Genomic DNA, 16,873 nt, shown 5'->3' on the forward strand with positions numbered 1-16,873 from the left:
TCATGTGTCCCATCCTAAAAGGAACCTCATAAAGACTGAATGCCTGTTTTGGGTCAACCTACCTTTGTGAATCTGGATTTTCAGCTATGAAATTTTTAAAATCTAAATCTAGAACACCTTTTTTAAAAGATTTTCTTTATTGATTTTCAATTAACATAAGATAGAAGAAAGAAGGAAAGAAAAGGAAGAAAGGCAAGCAAGATGAGCTTCTCCATTTACATAGAATTGCATCCCCTTCAAGTCGCCCAAAACTTACATGTGCTCAACCAATCTAGAACACCTTTAAATGATGATCATCGGGGAGAATGCATGAGGCTGGCTGTCACAAACTACACCCCAGATATTCAAAAACTGGCAGAAAACATGCAGTGCCTGATTTCACATGATTGATATCATATATCAATTTAATTTGCAGTATATGCTTACTACTAATAAAATCTTCACTTATTGTGTTGCTCACGGACAAGTTCTTCATCTGAGTGTGGCTCACGGGGAGAAAAAGGTTGAGGGCCCCTGTATTAGAGAGACGGTCCTTTCCAGGGATAGGAACTAGTCGCTACCCTTACAATATTAAAACCTCGATATCAATCATCAAATCCCAGTTCCGCTGCAGCACAACTCGATTGGCTAAAACCGCTGTCCTTCATCTGGAACCAATCGTTCAGCCCTTTGCGAGTGAAACCGCCTCGTTCTAGCCCTTTGACCAATAAGGATTAGGCTTCTCCTACTTGAATGGGAGCCTTCATTGGTTAGTGATCTGAAGGGCGTGGTGGCTGAGTTTCTATATAACAGAAGGACAAAGAGGGCAGCGAGCCCTCTCGAACGCCGCCATTTTTAAGTGACGAAGTTCAATTCCTTGTAGAGCGAAAATGATGCCACGCGACCGATTCAGGAACCGCGGTGGCGGAGGAGGTGGAATGAGCATCTATCGTCGCGGAAACGGTGGCCGTGGAGGAGGAATGCCAAATTACCGTGGACCGGGCTACATGGATTCTAATCGGGGTCCCCATCCAAATCAACAGCAGGCCTCTCAGCAACAAAAGCAGCAACAAGACAAGCAGCCCGCCCAACAGCAGCAGAAGCAGAGTTCTGCTCCAGAGCCCCTGAAACCCGTACAGCAGCCACAGGCTGCGGCCAAGCCCCAGGATTCCCAGGCTTCTCAGCCCCCAGCCCAGTCGCCACAGACCAAGCCCGCCCAGTCCCCACAACAAAAACCGGGCATCACACCCCAGCAGCCGCAACAGACTCAAGCCCAGTCCGGCCCCGTCAAACCAGTGATCCAGACACCACCCCAGCAGCAACAAAAGCCGCCTCAAATGCAGCTACAGAAACCAGCACCGCCTAACAATGCGTCTCCCCAGGCCAAACCTGGTCAGCATCTTGCCCACCACCAGCAACAACAACAACTGAGGTCTAGGCCCGGGCAGAATCAAGTTGGACAGAAGAGGCCGCATCAGTCTCGCTTCCAGTCTCAGCCCCCGCCCCAACTGGAGTCTGCTCCCGCCGAGGACAAAGCAACCGCAGACGAGGGCCCCGTATGGAGCGATGTGAGTACGACTTTGAGGGGTTTTAGCTCTGTTAGTTGTATGGGGCGTAAGTTATTGTAGAGCCGGATTTCTTGTATCGCTATTAGTTAATATCGGTACTGGGCAACCCAGTTAATGTATGAAACACGCATATTGCCAGCTGCTCAGATATCCGGAGTCTGACAAGAGCCCACCTGGGTTTTCCCATCTGAGAGGAAGCTCCTAAAATGGCTGCCTGCACTCCCTCAGCCTTTGTGTGGAGGCTCCATTTTAGTTTTGGCCCCCTCCCCCTCCTTTTGTATAAAGTAGAGCAATCATTTGACTTGTGCACAGTGCCTTTTTAATGAATGGAACATTGTATGCTCTTGTAATCACATTTATTTAGAATTGTCACTTTTTTTTTTTAATCATTAAATTGGAAATTTTATTTGTTTAATGAGTTTCTGTTTAATTTTTCGCATTCATTTTTATATAGGGTGTGAGGGCTACACTTTCGCTTCTGAAAAGGCCAGGAGAGAAGACCTACACTCAGCGCTGCAGATTGTTTGTTGGCAATCTCCCGACTGATATAAGCGACGATGAGTTCAAGAAATTGTTTGAGAAATATGGGGAACCAGGAGAGGTGTTCATCAACAAAAGTAAAGGCTTTGGTTTTATTAAACTGGTAAGTAAAGGTTCTTTATTTATCTTCACGTTTCCGGAGTCTGTTGGAGCACCTACATGCTGCACATTAATTCAGTAGTGCTGTATCCCTATGAACGGTTTATACAGCACCAGCATATTCTGGCCGTCTTATTCCACTGTTCTTTTAAGAATTTACAATTGCACTATAAATGGGTCTGCCTTTCCTGTAGTTGACTTACCTTCTTAAATCTGGAATATCAATTCAAATAGAAACAATTGGGGTTAGAACAGCAACCCAGTTCAGAACGCCTGCTTGTATGACATTTTCACTGACCAAGCAATATCCTTTAAAAAACTTTTAATTCAATTACTATTAAAATGGGGGCACACCCAGCCTGAACAATTAAGCACACCACAACAAAACAGACCCACTGCGTTTATGAGTGCAATGATGGACCGTGTCCTGGGTGTTCTGTTCTAACACCAATTGTTTCTATATGAATTGATATTTTGTATAGAACCTTGCAGATTAGTCTAGTTTGACACTGTATCCACTTGGATGCTTATCACCATACTTTGTAAATCTGGTATATCTTTTACTAAAAACTGCTATATGAATGAGTCCCTACCTCAAACTTCTGCTGAATGACAAAGGGATGGCCTCTTTTGTGTTCCTATGGGTGTATATTTATGGGGACCTCCTTTGGAGTTCATAAGAGGACCTAGTTTTATCTGTAGTTTTTGACCCATTTGTTTAAGTGAATGGACATGCCACTGACCGGTATGCACTGATGGATGTTGCCTGACTTCAATGGCTAAATATTATAGAATGTAACTGGTTTAATAATGGAACACCAAAAAAAGCTTTTTTAAAGAAATTAAAATGTAATGTTCTGTTGCCTTGCATTGGTAAGTGTTGTCTACGTTGCTGAAGTAAAGAAATCCCAGAGGCTTTTTATAGATCTAGACAAGTAAAATTCATTGGACAGATTTGTTACATTGCATGTTCAAAACCTTGATTATATTAAATTGAGTGTGGGCAAATGTTTTAGGGGTTAGTGGAGCACATCTGGCCAATGGGCATTTAGTTGGGCAGGCTTTGACAATGAAAGTTAAATGAAATTCCTGCAGGGGTGGCTTAATGGAGGGCTGTGGTCTAAATTAGGACCCTCCAAGAGCTTGTCACACCGTTCTAGCTCGGTATACCTCTTCTGTCCCTCACATGTCATAGTAAATAGTTTGCCCGCTGACCAGTGAATAAAGGACTTCATTGTAAGTTCTCTCTTACAGGAAGGCTGACCACGGTTTTGCGTAACCCCCGGTACTAATATATTTTTTCTCTATAAAGGAAACTAGAGCATTGGCTGAAATTGCAAAAGCAGAGCTAGATGACTTGCCAATGCGAGGAAGACAACTACGTGTACGGTTTGCCACACATTCTGCTGCGCTGTCTGTACGCAATCTATCTCCATTTGTTTCTAACGAGCTACTGGAGGAAGCCTTTAGTCAGTTTGGACCAGTGGAGCGAGCTGTAGTTGTCGTGGATGATCGAGGGAGGTCAACCGGAAAAGGAATCGTCGAGTTTGCAGCGAAACCAGCAGCCAGAAAGGCACTTGAAAGATGCACTGAAGGAGTTTTTCTTCTCACCACGTAAGACTTTCTTTAAAAAAATCATTGCAGAAGTACTGAGTGTTTGCTGATGCCACTTGCTGAGTGACAGTATAATTGTCATTATTCTTTGTAAAACCCATGTCTTCATCACTCTGAAATGTGATGCAGCTGTACTTTGGCATGATGCTTATCGTTTAAGTGGGCAAGTTTGTGCTAATGCACTAAAACATGGCATATGTTTGCCTTTATTATTCAGCTGGCTGAGCATAGCTAATCACTGCAATGGGCCCAAAACTGTACAAGGACTGCACTTTTTTTCACTCCACTTTTTGCTTTTGATAAATAACTGGAATAGATGGGATTAACAAATGGAACTGTAATGCAGAAAAGGTCTTTGAATACAGCTGTCTAATGTATACTAAGACCGCTATTCCTCTGAATATGCCTGAACCTGGAGAATTTATTTCAAGACTTTCAACTTGTGTAGTGCTCTTGAGTAGCGGAGGTTTGTCTCTTCAATAGATCAGATTCTTGCTGTTAATGCACATGTATTGGTCTTTAAACCTTGGTTTCTTCCACTCAAGTTTCTTGGTTATTAAATTAAAATAGCGTTGCACGTCTTCTTTAACTAGGCAGAAAGGAATTAAGGGGGTAGGCCTGAAATGTAATATCTGATTAAATTTAGTGTTTTACGTTGACATCTGGTTTTGCAGTACCCCAATGCCAGTTATTGTTGAGCCTCTTGAACAATTTGATGATGAAGATGGGTTGCCTGAGAAGCTTGCACAAAAGAATCACCTTTACCAAAAGTGAGTACTCTTTTTATATAAACTGGTCTGATAACAGCTTTTCATAAGTAAGGCCTTCTGTACTTCAGTGACTAACATTTCAGGCACTTAATGATCTCCTAATTTTGTTAAAGGGAGAGAGAGGTTCCACCAAGATTTGCCCAACATGGGAGTTTTGAGTTTGAGTATTCTCAGAGGTGGAAATCTTTGGATGAGATGGAGAAACAACAAAGGGCACAGGTTGAGAAAAACATGAAGGAGGCAAAAGAAAAACTTGAAAGTGAGATGGAAGATGCATACCATGAACACCAAGCTAATCTGTTGCGTCAAGGTAACTAACTGCCTGTTTCAGTTTTCCCTGTATTTTTGTGGGATGTTTGCAAACTGTACTATAATTGTCTTAATGAGGCTGCATCATTCTTGGAATTAACGTAATTGAATTATTTTAGACTTAATGAGGCGTCAAGAAGAACTCAGACGCATGGAAGAGCTTCACAATCAAGAAATGCAGAAGCGCAAAGAAATGCAACTTAGGTAATTATACAGTGATAAATTGTTTTTATACAGTGATACCCAATCGACTATTCAGTGGCTGAGTCGGGGTTTATAAAGTTAATTTGTCACATAAGGCCATATCTTGGCTGGTATGGGTAAAAAAAATCAATTGTTGGCCTAATTTTTTTTAAAATCGACTATAAAGCAGTTACTGGGTTTGGTGTATTTGGCAGACTAGTCATAAGCCAGATGTCTGAGTTATACTGGGGACAACAGTTATTTTCTGCATTGCAGTCTGAACATAAACTAGCATGATGTATTTGTGGAAACTCCCCCACACTCAAAATGAATCTCAAACTACCTATTGACTTAGTAAAGGCTCGTAATACATTGAAACATTGCAAATTCTGCTGAAATCCTAAATATAGGCAAGAGGAGGAACGTCGCAGGAGAGAGGAAGAAATGTTGCTTCGTCAGCGAGAAATGGAGGAACAGATGAGGCGCCAGAGAGAAGAGGGATATCGTATGGGCTACATGGACCCAGTATGTGACTAATGCTTGCTTTTGGCAATACTTCATATTTCATAATACTTCATAATACATTTGTAATCGAGATGGAACGTGGTATTGCCTTCTGGTTTCAGTTAGATTGTGCTAGCATTGTAAGTTTGTTTGATCAGTGGATTTTAACAAGAGCTTTCATAGATTTGCTACTGTATTGCTTTGCATGCACCTTAAACTCTCTCCTTTAATTTATTTTAGCGTGAACGAGATATGCGCATGGGTGCAAGTCAGATGGCCATGTCAGGTAAAGTGACTGTTTTTAGTGCTGTTAGGAGAAAATGTAATCCTTTATGTGAAACACAGTAAGACTTTCAAAGGTCTTGCTTGCCTTTAACTTTTCCTTACTACTGGGGAAATAAATGTTTTTTGAAGGTCATAGTGCTTTTAATGGCTCTTGAACTTAATAGTACAGCAACAAACTAGGAAAGTGCAATTATCAGTTATTTTTCCTTGTCTCTGAAATCCAGAGAAACATTGAGCCTAACTGGGGCAGTTGTGGGGAAACAGAAGTTAGCAGGAGACTGGCTTTCATTTTGAGCTGAATTTATATTTTAGCGGAGTCTTGACTTTGTTATTGAAATGCAGAAAGCTGTAATGTAGTCCTTTTTTTTTTTTTTTGTTCCCTATCTTATTATGGTTTCTGCTTTTAGATCCCTATGGTGCTGCAAGCCAAAAGTATCCACCACTTGGAGGAGCTAGTATGGGCTATGAAGGCAGCCCTGGGGTAGCACAAGCTACCATCAGCTCATCAATTATGGGAGGAGACATGGTAATGTATCCACTTATGCATTGGGAGTGATATTAATGTGTAACAGTGACACAGCCCAGTTAATCAGGGATGGGCCAAGGACCTTCTTGAACAACAAAGTTGACATATCTTTATTTCTGAAGGGTATCTATTTAAATCTATCTGCATGGGCATTGTATAACTTGATCTGCAAATGTTTTTAATTTTCAAATCCTTTGTGGTGTAACGAGTAAATTCATTACACCATCATTCATGATCGTCACCGCATTATTGTTTGAACCGAGCATCACCATAACAATTGATTGTCTGTTTCTGTAACAAAAATGTTGTACACTCTATGGACTACTTGTGATAGTTGGCTTTTTGCATTGTGCCGCCATATATTTTCTACCCAGTACGTGATGATCATCTTGTACGTGTTGTAGCTTTGATTTTCAGCAGTGAATAATTGTAAAAGGGCAGAAACAGAACTCTTTTGTGCTATGCAATAGACCTACTTTAGGGTTATATAGGGAATTAAACCAACAATTTAACTTCTGTAGGTTTTCCTTAAAGGGGAACTATCAAAAAAATTTAATAAGCTTCCTCATACTTGAGTAAGAAACGTTCTAAATATAATCAAATTAAAAATTCTGAATTGTTTTCTGAATAATCACGTTTATATTCACTATCCCTCTCTCTGCATCTGGTGCTCTTCATACAGCAGTTGGGTGTCCAATAACAAATTCTGCATGTTGAGACAGAATTTCTGGTGACTTTGTGAGCTCCAATGCATCTTCTTGGCAAAAGGAGCCTCCCTATAAGATATATTGGATCATTCATCTGACACCCAACTCTTGAATAAAGACGAATGAGGAGAAACATGCTGAGGGAAATAGTGAAGATAAACTCTTATTCCAGAAACAGTACCGCATATTTAATTATATTTAGAAAGTTTCTTTCAGTATGCTGAAGCTTATATTACATTTTTGTTAGTTCCCCTTAATATCCCCTAAATAATTCTAGTTTTACAAATTGTTTTACAAATTGTTCGAACCTTTTCCCTGCAAGTTAGTTGCAAAAAGATTGTAGCTAAAATATCAGTTGGTCAACTGTATCAGATATTGCCTGCTCTAGGTTGGGTTAGGCAGGATGAGGGTACATTGCATCTATGCAGTTGCTACACTATAGGTCATTAGCTCGCTCTGGTGTTTAAATTTTTATGATGTCCTGGAGAAGTTAAATATTTAACCTTTACAAATACTGCTGCAGTTTTCTGCGGATAAATGGCCCCCCTTTAATTTCTAATGTGCAATCTTTGTACTCATTTGCAGTCCAGCAAAGCTCATTCAATCTCTGCATGCACAGATTTGCAATAACACCATTGCTTTGCCTACTTAGTTTAGCTCCCAGCAAATGGCAACATTTCTACCTGAAACAGAACTGCAAATGTATGCAGTTTGTACAGTAGGCTTGCTTTGAAGTAATTTGTTGTGATGTCTAGGAAAAAAAACTTGGGCTCAATGTGAGCTACATTTTCTGCTACACTAAGCCGTTCTATAAATCCGAGCCTACTGTCGATGGATATAGTCTAAATTACAGGACGTTCAGTGTTGTGAAAGGGCTACAGTATAGTCACGTGTTTTAGTTGGAATTTGAGACTTTTCACTTTTAATCCCTGCACTTTATTTACTTTTAAAATGGTATGCAGTGGTATCTCATCCCATGACTTGTTTGTTTACTTTATTGTTCTATAAATAGAAAATGTGAAACTACCAGTATTGGTCTCTGAATGTTGCTTAGACCTGTAGTCGTTTTCAGTAATTGGTTTATCGTGTTATACACAGAGGTAGTGTATAGCTGTGAATTCCTGGGTGTTTGCCTTCAGACACCAAAACTGTTTACTATGAAATATAATTTGCTTTTTCTTGCAGCCAGATACATCACTTCGGAATGTTGGCCATCTTGGTCAACACTTAATCTGATGAGTACATCAAATCCTATCAGTGGAAGGGATAATTTCCACTTAACCACTGCAATCATTTTAGCAAGGACATGTCTTTTTGAAAGTGCATTTTTTAGACTGGTTTCTTGAATGCAATTTCTTTGTAAAATTAAGGACATAGCTTGTGTGCATAGTTTTGCAGGATATCTTTAAGAAAATGCACATTATTTTAATAGCTCCCACACAAGTCTCCATACTTTGGGCTTTAAAGGGGTTGTTCACCTCCCAAACACTCCTTTCAGTTTTCAGTAGTTTCCCCAGAAATAAGGACTTGCTTTCCATTATTACTTACTGTTTTTCCAAAATCTGAGTTTAAAGTTGAATGTCTCTGGTGTTTGTGTCTGGCAGTTCATTAATACAGGTGCAAACTTTAATTTTGCAACACTTAGTTGATACATTTCTCAGCAGCATCTCTGGAGTATTAGCAACTATTGTATCAATTCTAACAGCTGCCTGTAATGAAACCCAGAGATTCTGCTCAGCAAGGACAAAGATAAGAAATGTATCCATTTAGTACAGTTTACAGGGTTCGCGACCCCCCTCCAAGAGCTGCTTTAGAAGGTGGAAAATGACACTTTCAATTCAATATTAGAAAAACAGTGACACAGAAAATAGTAAGTAATTGGGGGGAAAAAGATATTTCTATTGATTTATCTGAAAACTTGTTTGAAGATGGAACACCCCTTTAACACTGTCTAAATGTCACTATATTGAGTCATTGCAACAAATTAATGAGCTGTAGTTTTTCTTTTAGAAGGGCAGTAACAGTTAAATATAGATTAGCAAGTAACTGGGTTTTGTAAAGGGCTCCTCCATCATTGTCAATGAGAATTTTAAACATGGCCTGACTTCACTGTGAAATTTACCATTCATTTACAGTTAGGATGATCTATTTAGAGATCTCATTAGTCCATATCAGTATAATTTACAGTTTAAAAGGAATCTGTCACCTAAGCACTGCCTATTTTAAGGGAACTGTCATAAGTTATCTGGTTATCTTTCTGTGACAATAGGCCCTAGATTAACGTTGTGTCCCAGCATGGATACTAGCAGATTTTTGCAGGATCACCTGGCGAGAGAGATTGTATATTGCTAGACAGTACTGACATATTACCAACTGGTACAAAGATGTCCTTTAAAAAAAGGCTATCAAGCATTTTGAGCAAATTAGAAAGGTGTGAAATGCTGGAAGCTTTGAATCTAAAATTATTTCCACTAGACATTTTTAAAATGAGTTGGCTAAATGAAAGGGTTGCAAATCTAAACAAGTTGATGCACATATTCTTTAAATGTGCAATGATTGACCCATGATAATATGCAAATTGCACTTCATTTTGTTATTTTTAAAATTCTCCCATCAGTTAAATGCTCTTGTTTGGTGCAAACAAATCAGAAAAAGCTGGTGTTTTGAAAAGTGCTTATATGATAGATTCCTTTTAACTTAACTTGTCATAGCAGTCTGTTACTTGCATATTAGATCTATAGGGCCATGTGAAATGTGTAGATTGTATGGCACCAGTTAATTTATAGGGCCATGTTATAATCCTAGATCTGCAGTGCACATGAATTTGCAGGGCCATGTGTTTTCTCAAGAATTTGTATAGCATTTGCTTAGGGCCATAATGTAAAGGCGTCTGGCTCAGTTGAAGTACTGATAGGTTTGGACTTTATTTATTTTATTTTTTCACAAGTGGTGTAGGTAACATTACTATGCTATTTGACTTTCACTGACTTCACAATTGCTACTTTTACACAATGCAGTAATACCAAGTAGGTTTCTTTTTTCAGCTTGTGCTACATTGCAGCGCAGCACAACCTTTAAGTCTGTTTTTAAAACAGATGTTCTTGTGAAGTGTGGGAGCATTTAATCGCATGTCTGCCACTTAACTAATTTGCAAATTACCCTTTTTTCCTTTCTATGTTCCTGGTACCTGTGGATCGACTCAATGGTGATTGTAACGACGAACCTTGACTGCGGGACCCTTCTATAATACATTTTATATACACGGACAACATCTTCTGTAATGAACTGTATATTTCTATTCCAAAAGCGCAATGAGCGTTTTGTCCAGGGCAATGCAGGGACTTCTAATGCACAAAATTCTAGAGGGATTGGATCTGTGCAACCTACTGCAGCAGCAGGGGCTGGAGGCTATGGGAGGGGCAGGGATGAATATGAAGGGCCAAACAAGAAGCCCAGGTTCTAGGTTTCCTTCACTTTAAATCTATTTCCACTGTTTATTTTGTTAAATTTTTAACTCTTGCATTTTAGTAAGAAGCATTTTTTTATGGTGCTCAGATGCTTGACCTAGTATTTGTGAAGCATGTGTTAATAGTCCAATACTGTACTGGTAATGTTTCACAAAGCTTTCCCCCCTTCCCTTATTTTATGGCAGTTTTGATTTTTTTTTTCCACTCCGTACCCTTTTTTTATTATTTAACTGTGCCTGTAACAAACAGCAGCTGTAGTATGCTCCAGAAACTTAAGATCTTGCAAAAAAAAAGCATAACATTTGGCTGAATGTGAAATGTTATTTTAAAAGACAAACTATCAAGGCTTACTTCAGTGATTTAATTCTGGCAGGCTTTAAAATGGCATACATAAAGCCAAAGCAAGTCGGCCATACTGCTGGTTCTGTAAAGAATGGAGACTTATGAAGCTGTGCTTTTTCTGTATAAAGGAACTTATCTGCAAATGCCAGTGGGTTTGATGGGCAGGGCTGGAAATCTATTTTCCCTGTGTATCTGAGCATTTTGTGGCCTGAAAGAAGCTTCAAAAATTGTCTTTGTAACAGGCTGTATTAACTTCTAAATAAAATGTCAATATGGAAAACTCCTTGTTTGGGATGGGTATATATTTTTTTTAAATTAATTTGGAGCTGAAATTGCTGTGCTGTTGTATCAAGAGGGTTATTCCGGGCTTTGTTGAATGTACAAACAGCAATATTTCTTTATTTAAAGGGGTACTAGCTTAATAAACAACATTAAAGAGATACTGACACCAGAAAGTAAAATTAACTTTGCATGCTACTTATAATTTTGCCATACACTAATTGCCCAATGCTTTTTCATTACCTATTTGACTCCCTGTGCTCGTCTGAGGGGGCTGCCATATTTGTGCAGCAGGAGTCTGTTGGCATTAGAAACTTTAACTGACAGGCTCAGATGGGACAGTCAGGTTTAGGAACTTCAAATAATTAATTACAAAAACAAACCTCTCTGCAAAAAATCCGCATGACCTATAGGTAACGTTTAATGTACATTCATATTTTTAGAAAGTAGTGTTGGTGTCAGTATCACTTTAAGCACTTGTAGTAATGTGCTTTGATACTCTTAACTTTTCTCCATAATCCTTTATTCTGATCCAGTGGATCATTTGGTGCTCTCCCTGCACATTTGGCACTTCCATTAATTAAGGGACTGCTAGTTTCTGTATCAGGTGAGTCAGAAGCACTCCACATATGATTGCACAGGAAGTATTGTGGTATGCAGAGACTTCAACCTTAAGGTTAGGACTACACGATCCGACGCGCTGCGACGGAAATAAGGTAAGTGAATGCATTGTTGGATGAAGTCGCAGCGTTTATCAAACACGACTGTCTAATGTAGCGTCTGCATCCGACATCGTGTCGCATCTGATCAACGATGTGACTTCATCAGACAATGCATTCACTTACCTAATTTCCGTTGCATGCGATTTGTCACAGCATGTTGGATTGCGCCAAAAAAGTCTGTAGTCCTACCCCAAGGCTTAATATGTTTAGTGAACATTATTTTATTTGAGTCTCCTTTCTTACTTTGAAATAAGAGTAAGACCTGGGCTGAAAAATCTGAACGGTGTGGTTATGGTGATGTGACGAAGTTGCTGCTTGGTTTATGCAATATCTTTATGATAGCATCGTTTTATGGCCTAGTATATCACAGTGTAAGGTCTAGAAGTAATGCTAAGCAGTTTAATTCTACTTTAGAACAAGAAAGCATCTGAGAGGTGATGGCTAATCAAATACATTTGGCAGTTACAAAGTTTTAATGTTGTCAAAATCAGACTTGGTTATGGATTCCCTGCTCATTCCTTTAGTTTCATAACGAAACCTAATTTAAAATGTTGGTAGTATATCAGTCTAAACTATCATGTTCACTTTATTATCCTGCCCAAATTGAAAAATAGAAAAACCTTATTTTGGCATAAATGGCCACTTAACATTTATATTTGTACATTCCTATTACATAAGTATGTTACAACTGTATTGGATATATCCCATGCTACTGAGAAATAGGTGGAAAGAACCCCATTTTATTGTGGTTTCATTTAGCCTCAAGGCTGAAGGTTGCTAGATGGAAAATAAAACTCTTATAAAAAAAAACCAAAACCTTTAAATACACATCTGGATTTGTTTAAAGAAAAAAACTGTAGTATTTATCCAGTGTGATTGGTTTTGGTTAACCTGCACTATATATTAATGTCCAGAACAGTGGTTTAACATCCAAAGACTAACCTAAACTAGTGGTCCTTGTCCTTCATCTGTACAGTTTTTGTTGGCAGCCAGAGACTTGGGAAAATCTTCATGGTATGATTTTACTGGAGTTTTAGCTACTTCAATTGCCCTTTACAATCTTAGTGATCATCTGTAGCAAGCATTTCTGCAGTGCATAACTTTGAGGAACATAGTGCTACCATTGGACTGTAGGATCCCGGATGTAGTAACCCTGCTTGCTTCAAGATTCTCAGCCTCCAGGTAGGTAAACCTGTAATCCTCTAACTTGGTGACTTACTGTGTAATGTGATATTCTGATATTACACTTCTGTTGTTAAGATCACAATGCAGCACTTCATGTTTCTTTCTGGCTAACTTGATGTTGCCAGAATAAAAATAAAACTTGTGAGAGCGTCGTCTGTTTACATGGCAAGAAATTGCCGCCACCATCATTGAGATAAATGCATAAACAATGCTCTTGTAAAAATTATGGGGTGGGTCTTGTAACTGTTTAAAAGGACGTTGCATTTTGTTGCCCTCGTAAATGCGGTTTCGTGAAACTGTGATGTTAGCTCAGTATCGTTATACTTAGTAGCAGAAAACATTGCTTGGGGATGGGTGGCAATCTGTCTTGGTTAAGAATTCTATACTGACTAATTTTGTGTACATTTTGTCTTCCAATAGGAAGGCTTACAATTAATGACTTCTGCAAATGAAGTCCAGTTTAATGCAACTATTTTAAATAGTTATTTTACCCTACTTGATATTTGTAACTTCAAGGACTGCTGTCTATTATTTAGATATTTTGAGGGTGCTACTGGGGTGTGCTGTGGATGTCGAGGAGCCATAAAATCTGCTAATCTATGCCACTTTGAAGGCATACAGCAAAAGAACATTGCAGTAATTCTTCCAAATCCTTAGGCTATGTACATCACTATTTAAATGTTATCATACTGGCATCTGGGTTTGGCTCTGGTGATGTACTGACTTGTCTTACAACCTAAGGTGAGGTACAGTAACCTATTCCATGCTGAAAATGATATGGTGCTGTGCTCCCTGCCTTCCACATCAGAACTGGCAATGCTGACATTGTCACTTCTCCTCCTGTAGCCATACAACTTGTACTGATCCAAGTTAAGTGGTCTTTAATGCTACACATTTGACTATGTAGTGGTAATATCCACTTTATAGTACTAAAGCAGTACTTAAATTCTATAAACGTGTAACTTTTTTTTTATAAACGTGTAACTTTTTTTTTTTTATAGTGCCAGAATGTATAGGAAACAATGATGTACACCTTTGATTCAGTGTGACTTGATATACTCGTCTTTTGAGTTGTTAGAGAAGAGAACTTGTCAATTGCTTGGCAAGGCAGAGTACAGCTTGGAATTGAGCATACCAGGCTGTACAAAACATAGACATGTATACTGTGCCTTTTTGAAGACATGATTAGAACTCGGTAACTTTATAATGGCTAAAAAGAATCTACTGTACAATAAGAGAGTCTGTGACACGGTTGTCTTGTAGAAATCCGACTTAACGCCCAGTAGGCGAATCTTGAATAGTGTATTGAGTTCAAGAAGCTCTGAAATACTATTTGGACATGGTTAAAATTGCTCTGTAAATCTAGGTAGGTGGTAATCAAAGTGCTGTATTGTGATCTTTCAGCTTTTTTGTTCTTTACAAAAATTAAACTTCAGAAGTGTAGTGTCAGAACAATTTAAAGGTTTAGTCCCTTTTAAAGTGACCTGTAGCCTTTCAATTTTTTTTGTCTACAGCCTAAAATTGCCTGTATCAAAGACTAATATTATATATGGCTGCAGCTGTAAACTAGAGGGACTGCATCTTTAACAGCTTTGCTTAGCACACAACTGTGATTAGAAGTACTATAATTTACAAGGAAAGCTTTCACTTGGCAGCCAGTTATCTCAACATTTGGGAAGGACTGTTAGAATTCTTAATTTCTAAGGCTTCTGGCCTGACCGGTTACTCTTCTGTTGCTCTAGCTGTGCTTCATGGTGCAGGAGCTGGCAGTATACTGATGGGAAATGCAGAGGTACCTAACCATATAAATTCCTTTGAAACTAGAGGTGAAGCTATTCACACTGTATACAATGCCTAAAGGTCTTGATGGACTTGACACTTAATATACTAATCTGAAGCTTTGACAGTCCGTTACTGCTTCTTGGTGGGAAATTGTCTGCACTCGTGCATTTTAACAAGTAACTAGCCACCCCCTCCACTTCCCCGAACAACCTCCTGATCTTGGTTAATACCTTACAAGCCTGACTTCAGGTACCATAAATTTCCAGATAGGGTTTACCCTATAACACCTTTGTGACAATGGGGAGCCAATATCCTGAACTGCATTTGGACTACTTTACTGTATGGTCTGGTGGGCCTTGTATGTACATAAAGCTGAAATTTCCCTGTTTATATAAAAAAAACACTGAAAGCGGATACATTTTTCCAAAGTTCCTGAACTAGAGTAATTGGCAAAACCTGTATTTTAGCATGGTTAAAGGATTTTTTTACTCGGGTCTACAACAGTTTACATTTTCTTGGGTTATATTTTTTGCTACAAAATAACATTACACGCTCCTTTTTTAGGTGATGAAAGTGGGCATTGGTTAAGGCTTGCTTGAAGTTCCGTATCAGGTATGTTGTGTTCTCCAGATGATGGCTTTTACATTTATATGCTACAGTACTTGCTTGCACATAGGTTCATTTAGATTGTCTTGTCATAGTTAGTGTGACTTGGTCATAGCATAGTCTTAAATTGGTTAAATATAAATGGTTCAATTATGAAATCAAACTTTTAATGCAACAGTAGACAGAACAGTATCAGATATTGTCTCCATATGTTGATTAAAGTAGAACTAATATGGAGTATCTCAAAACTAATACAGAAGCAGATTAAACATGTAACTGTGCAAGGCCTTTAAATCTAAAGTCTCAAGGATGCATTAGAATGCATTTTTTCATATCTTAATCTCTTGCAGGTTTAAATTGCAAAATGTCACACTTGAGTGCTGTCCAATTCAAGCTTAAACAATATCTATGCCAAAAGGTAAGTGCATATTTGTGAATTGTTTTTTTTTTTTTTTAAATTGTATTTGGACTAAAACATGTACAATACATACACATTTTTTTCTCCCTACTGTAATCTGATTTTCTCATTAAGGTGGCTTTGTATTTATTATATATTTTTTAATCTTGTCAAATTACATTGTTGTGGATCTGATATAAAAGTACCTACCTCTGGTATTTTATACCCTGGAATGACTGGTTGCTGGAGAGATCACAGCATATTTGTCTAACTTCCTGAACTTCTTGCCTTATAAACTTTTGGTTTAATGTACAGATGCATCCCTCAAAGTTGATTAAAATGCACTGCTCTAGGGGATTGCAAACAGATACGTTGGCAAGGTCAGATTCACAAGGGTTTGAGGAGGGCTTTTAGAGGAAAATATCTGGCGTGCAGCACCTCCTTGTTATGGACACGTTCCTATGATTTTTATAGAAATGTGACGGTCTTGCTTTAACTTTTAAAGAAGCAAAAAATAGTTTATTCAAAAAAAAAATGAAGGGTTCACGTTTTTCTGTTTTTTCCCTCTCCAGGAGCAGTGCAGAACTTGGAAGGAGTGGAAACTGGATTTAATTTACTTTTTTTAAATAAAGATTTTTAATGGTATGACTCTGTTGTGGTTTTTTGTTTGACACCTGTGAGGAAACCAAAATGTCATCTATGCCTTATGACCATGGCTATGCAAAAAAAGCTGGTTTACAAAAGGGCTTTTGTGGGTTGTTTTTTAATACATTCAAATCACTGAACAGAAGGTCATCTAGAAAAAACTGGCTGGTGTAGCTCATGTGCATCAATTAACTGAAATCACATGTTTCAGGAGTCACCAAATGTTTTTTTCTTTTTTCAAGCTCCATTCAAATGTAAGTAGTTGGGAAGCAATACAAAACAGAAAATCTTATACACACTTACCGTGACAAGGTGAGAACCTTGGCCTCGGGCGCTTCAGTAGGATAGAGAGCAGGCTCCTCTG

General features: G+C 38.6%; 1 protein-coding gene across 2 annotated transcripts; it reads left to right on the forward strand.

The window, feature by feature from the left end:
* Positions 1-800: 800 nt before the first annotated feature.
* sfpq.L (splicing factor proline and glutamine rich L homeolog) lies at positions 801-16,509 on the forward strand. 2 transcript variants are annotated; one of them, XR_001934415.2, is made up of 12 exons: positions 801-1,547; positions 2,002-2,190; positions 3,499-3,800; positions 4,475-4,570; positions 4,684-4,880; positions 4,999-5,083; positions 5,473-5,587; positions 5,807-5,852; positions 6,259-6,377; positions 15,426-15,473; positions 15,818-15,885; positions 16,437-16,509. XR_001934415.2 is itself a non-coding variant. In XM_018246687.2 (10 exons), the coding sequence occupies exons 1-10, from the start codon at positions 870-872 to the stop codon at positions 10,545-10,547; spliced, it is 1,983 nt and encodes a 660-aa protein (XP_018102176.1). In that variant the 5' UTR covers positions 801-869; the 3' UTR covers positions 10,548-11,173. The 2 variants fall into 2 exon arrangements, 1 of the variants encoding a protein (XP_018102176.1); XM_018246687.2 differs by lacking the exons at positions 15,426-15,473; positions 15,818-15,885; positions 16,437-16,509 and adding an exon at positions 10,392-11,173.
* Positions 16,510-16,873: the final 364 nt, after the last annotated feature.

This window comes from Xenopus laevis, chromosome 2L (assembly GCF_017654675.1).
Source record: "Xenopus laevis strain J_2021 chromosome 2L, Xenopus_laevis_v10.1, whole genome shotgun sequence".
Classification (NCBI taxonomy): Eukaryota; Metazoa; Chordata; class Amphibia; order Anura; family Pipidae; genus Xenopus; species Xenopus laevis.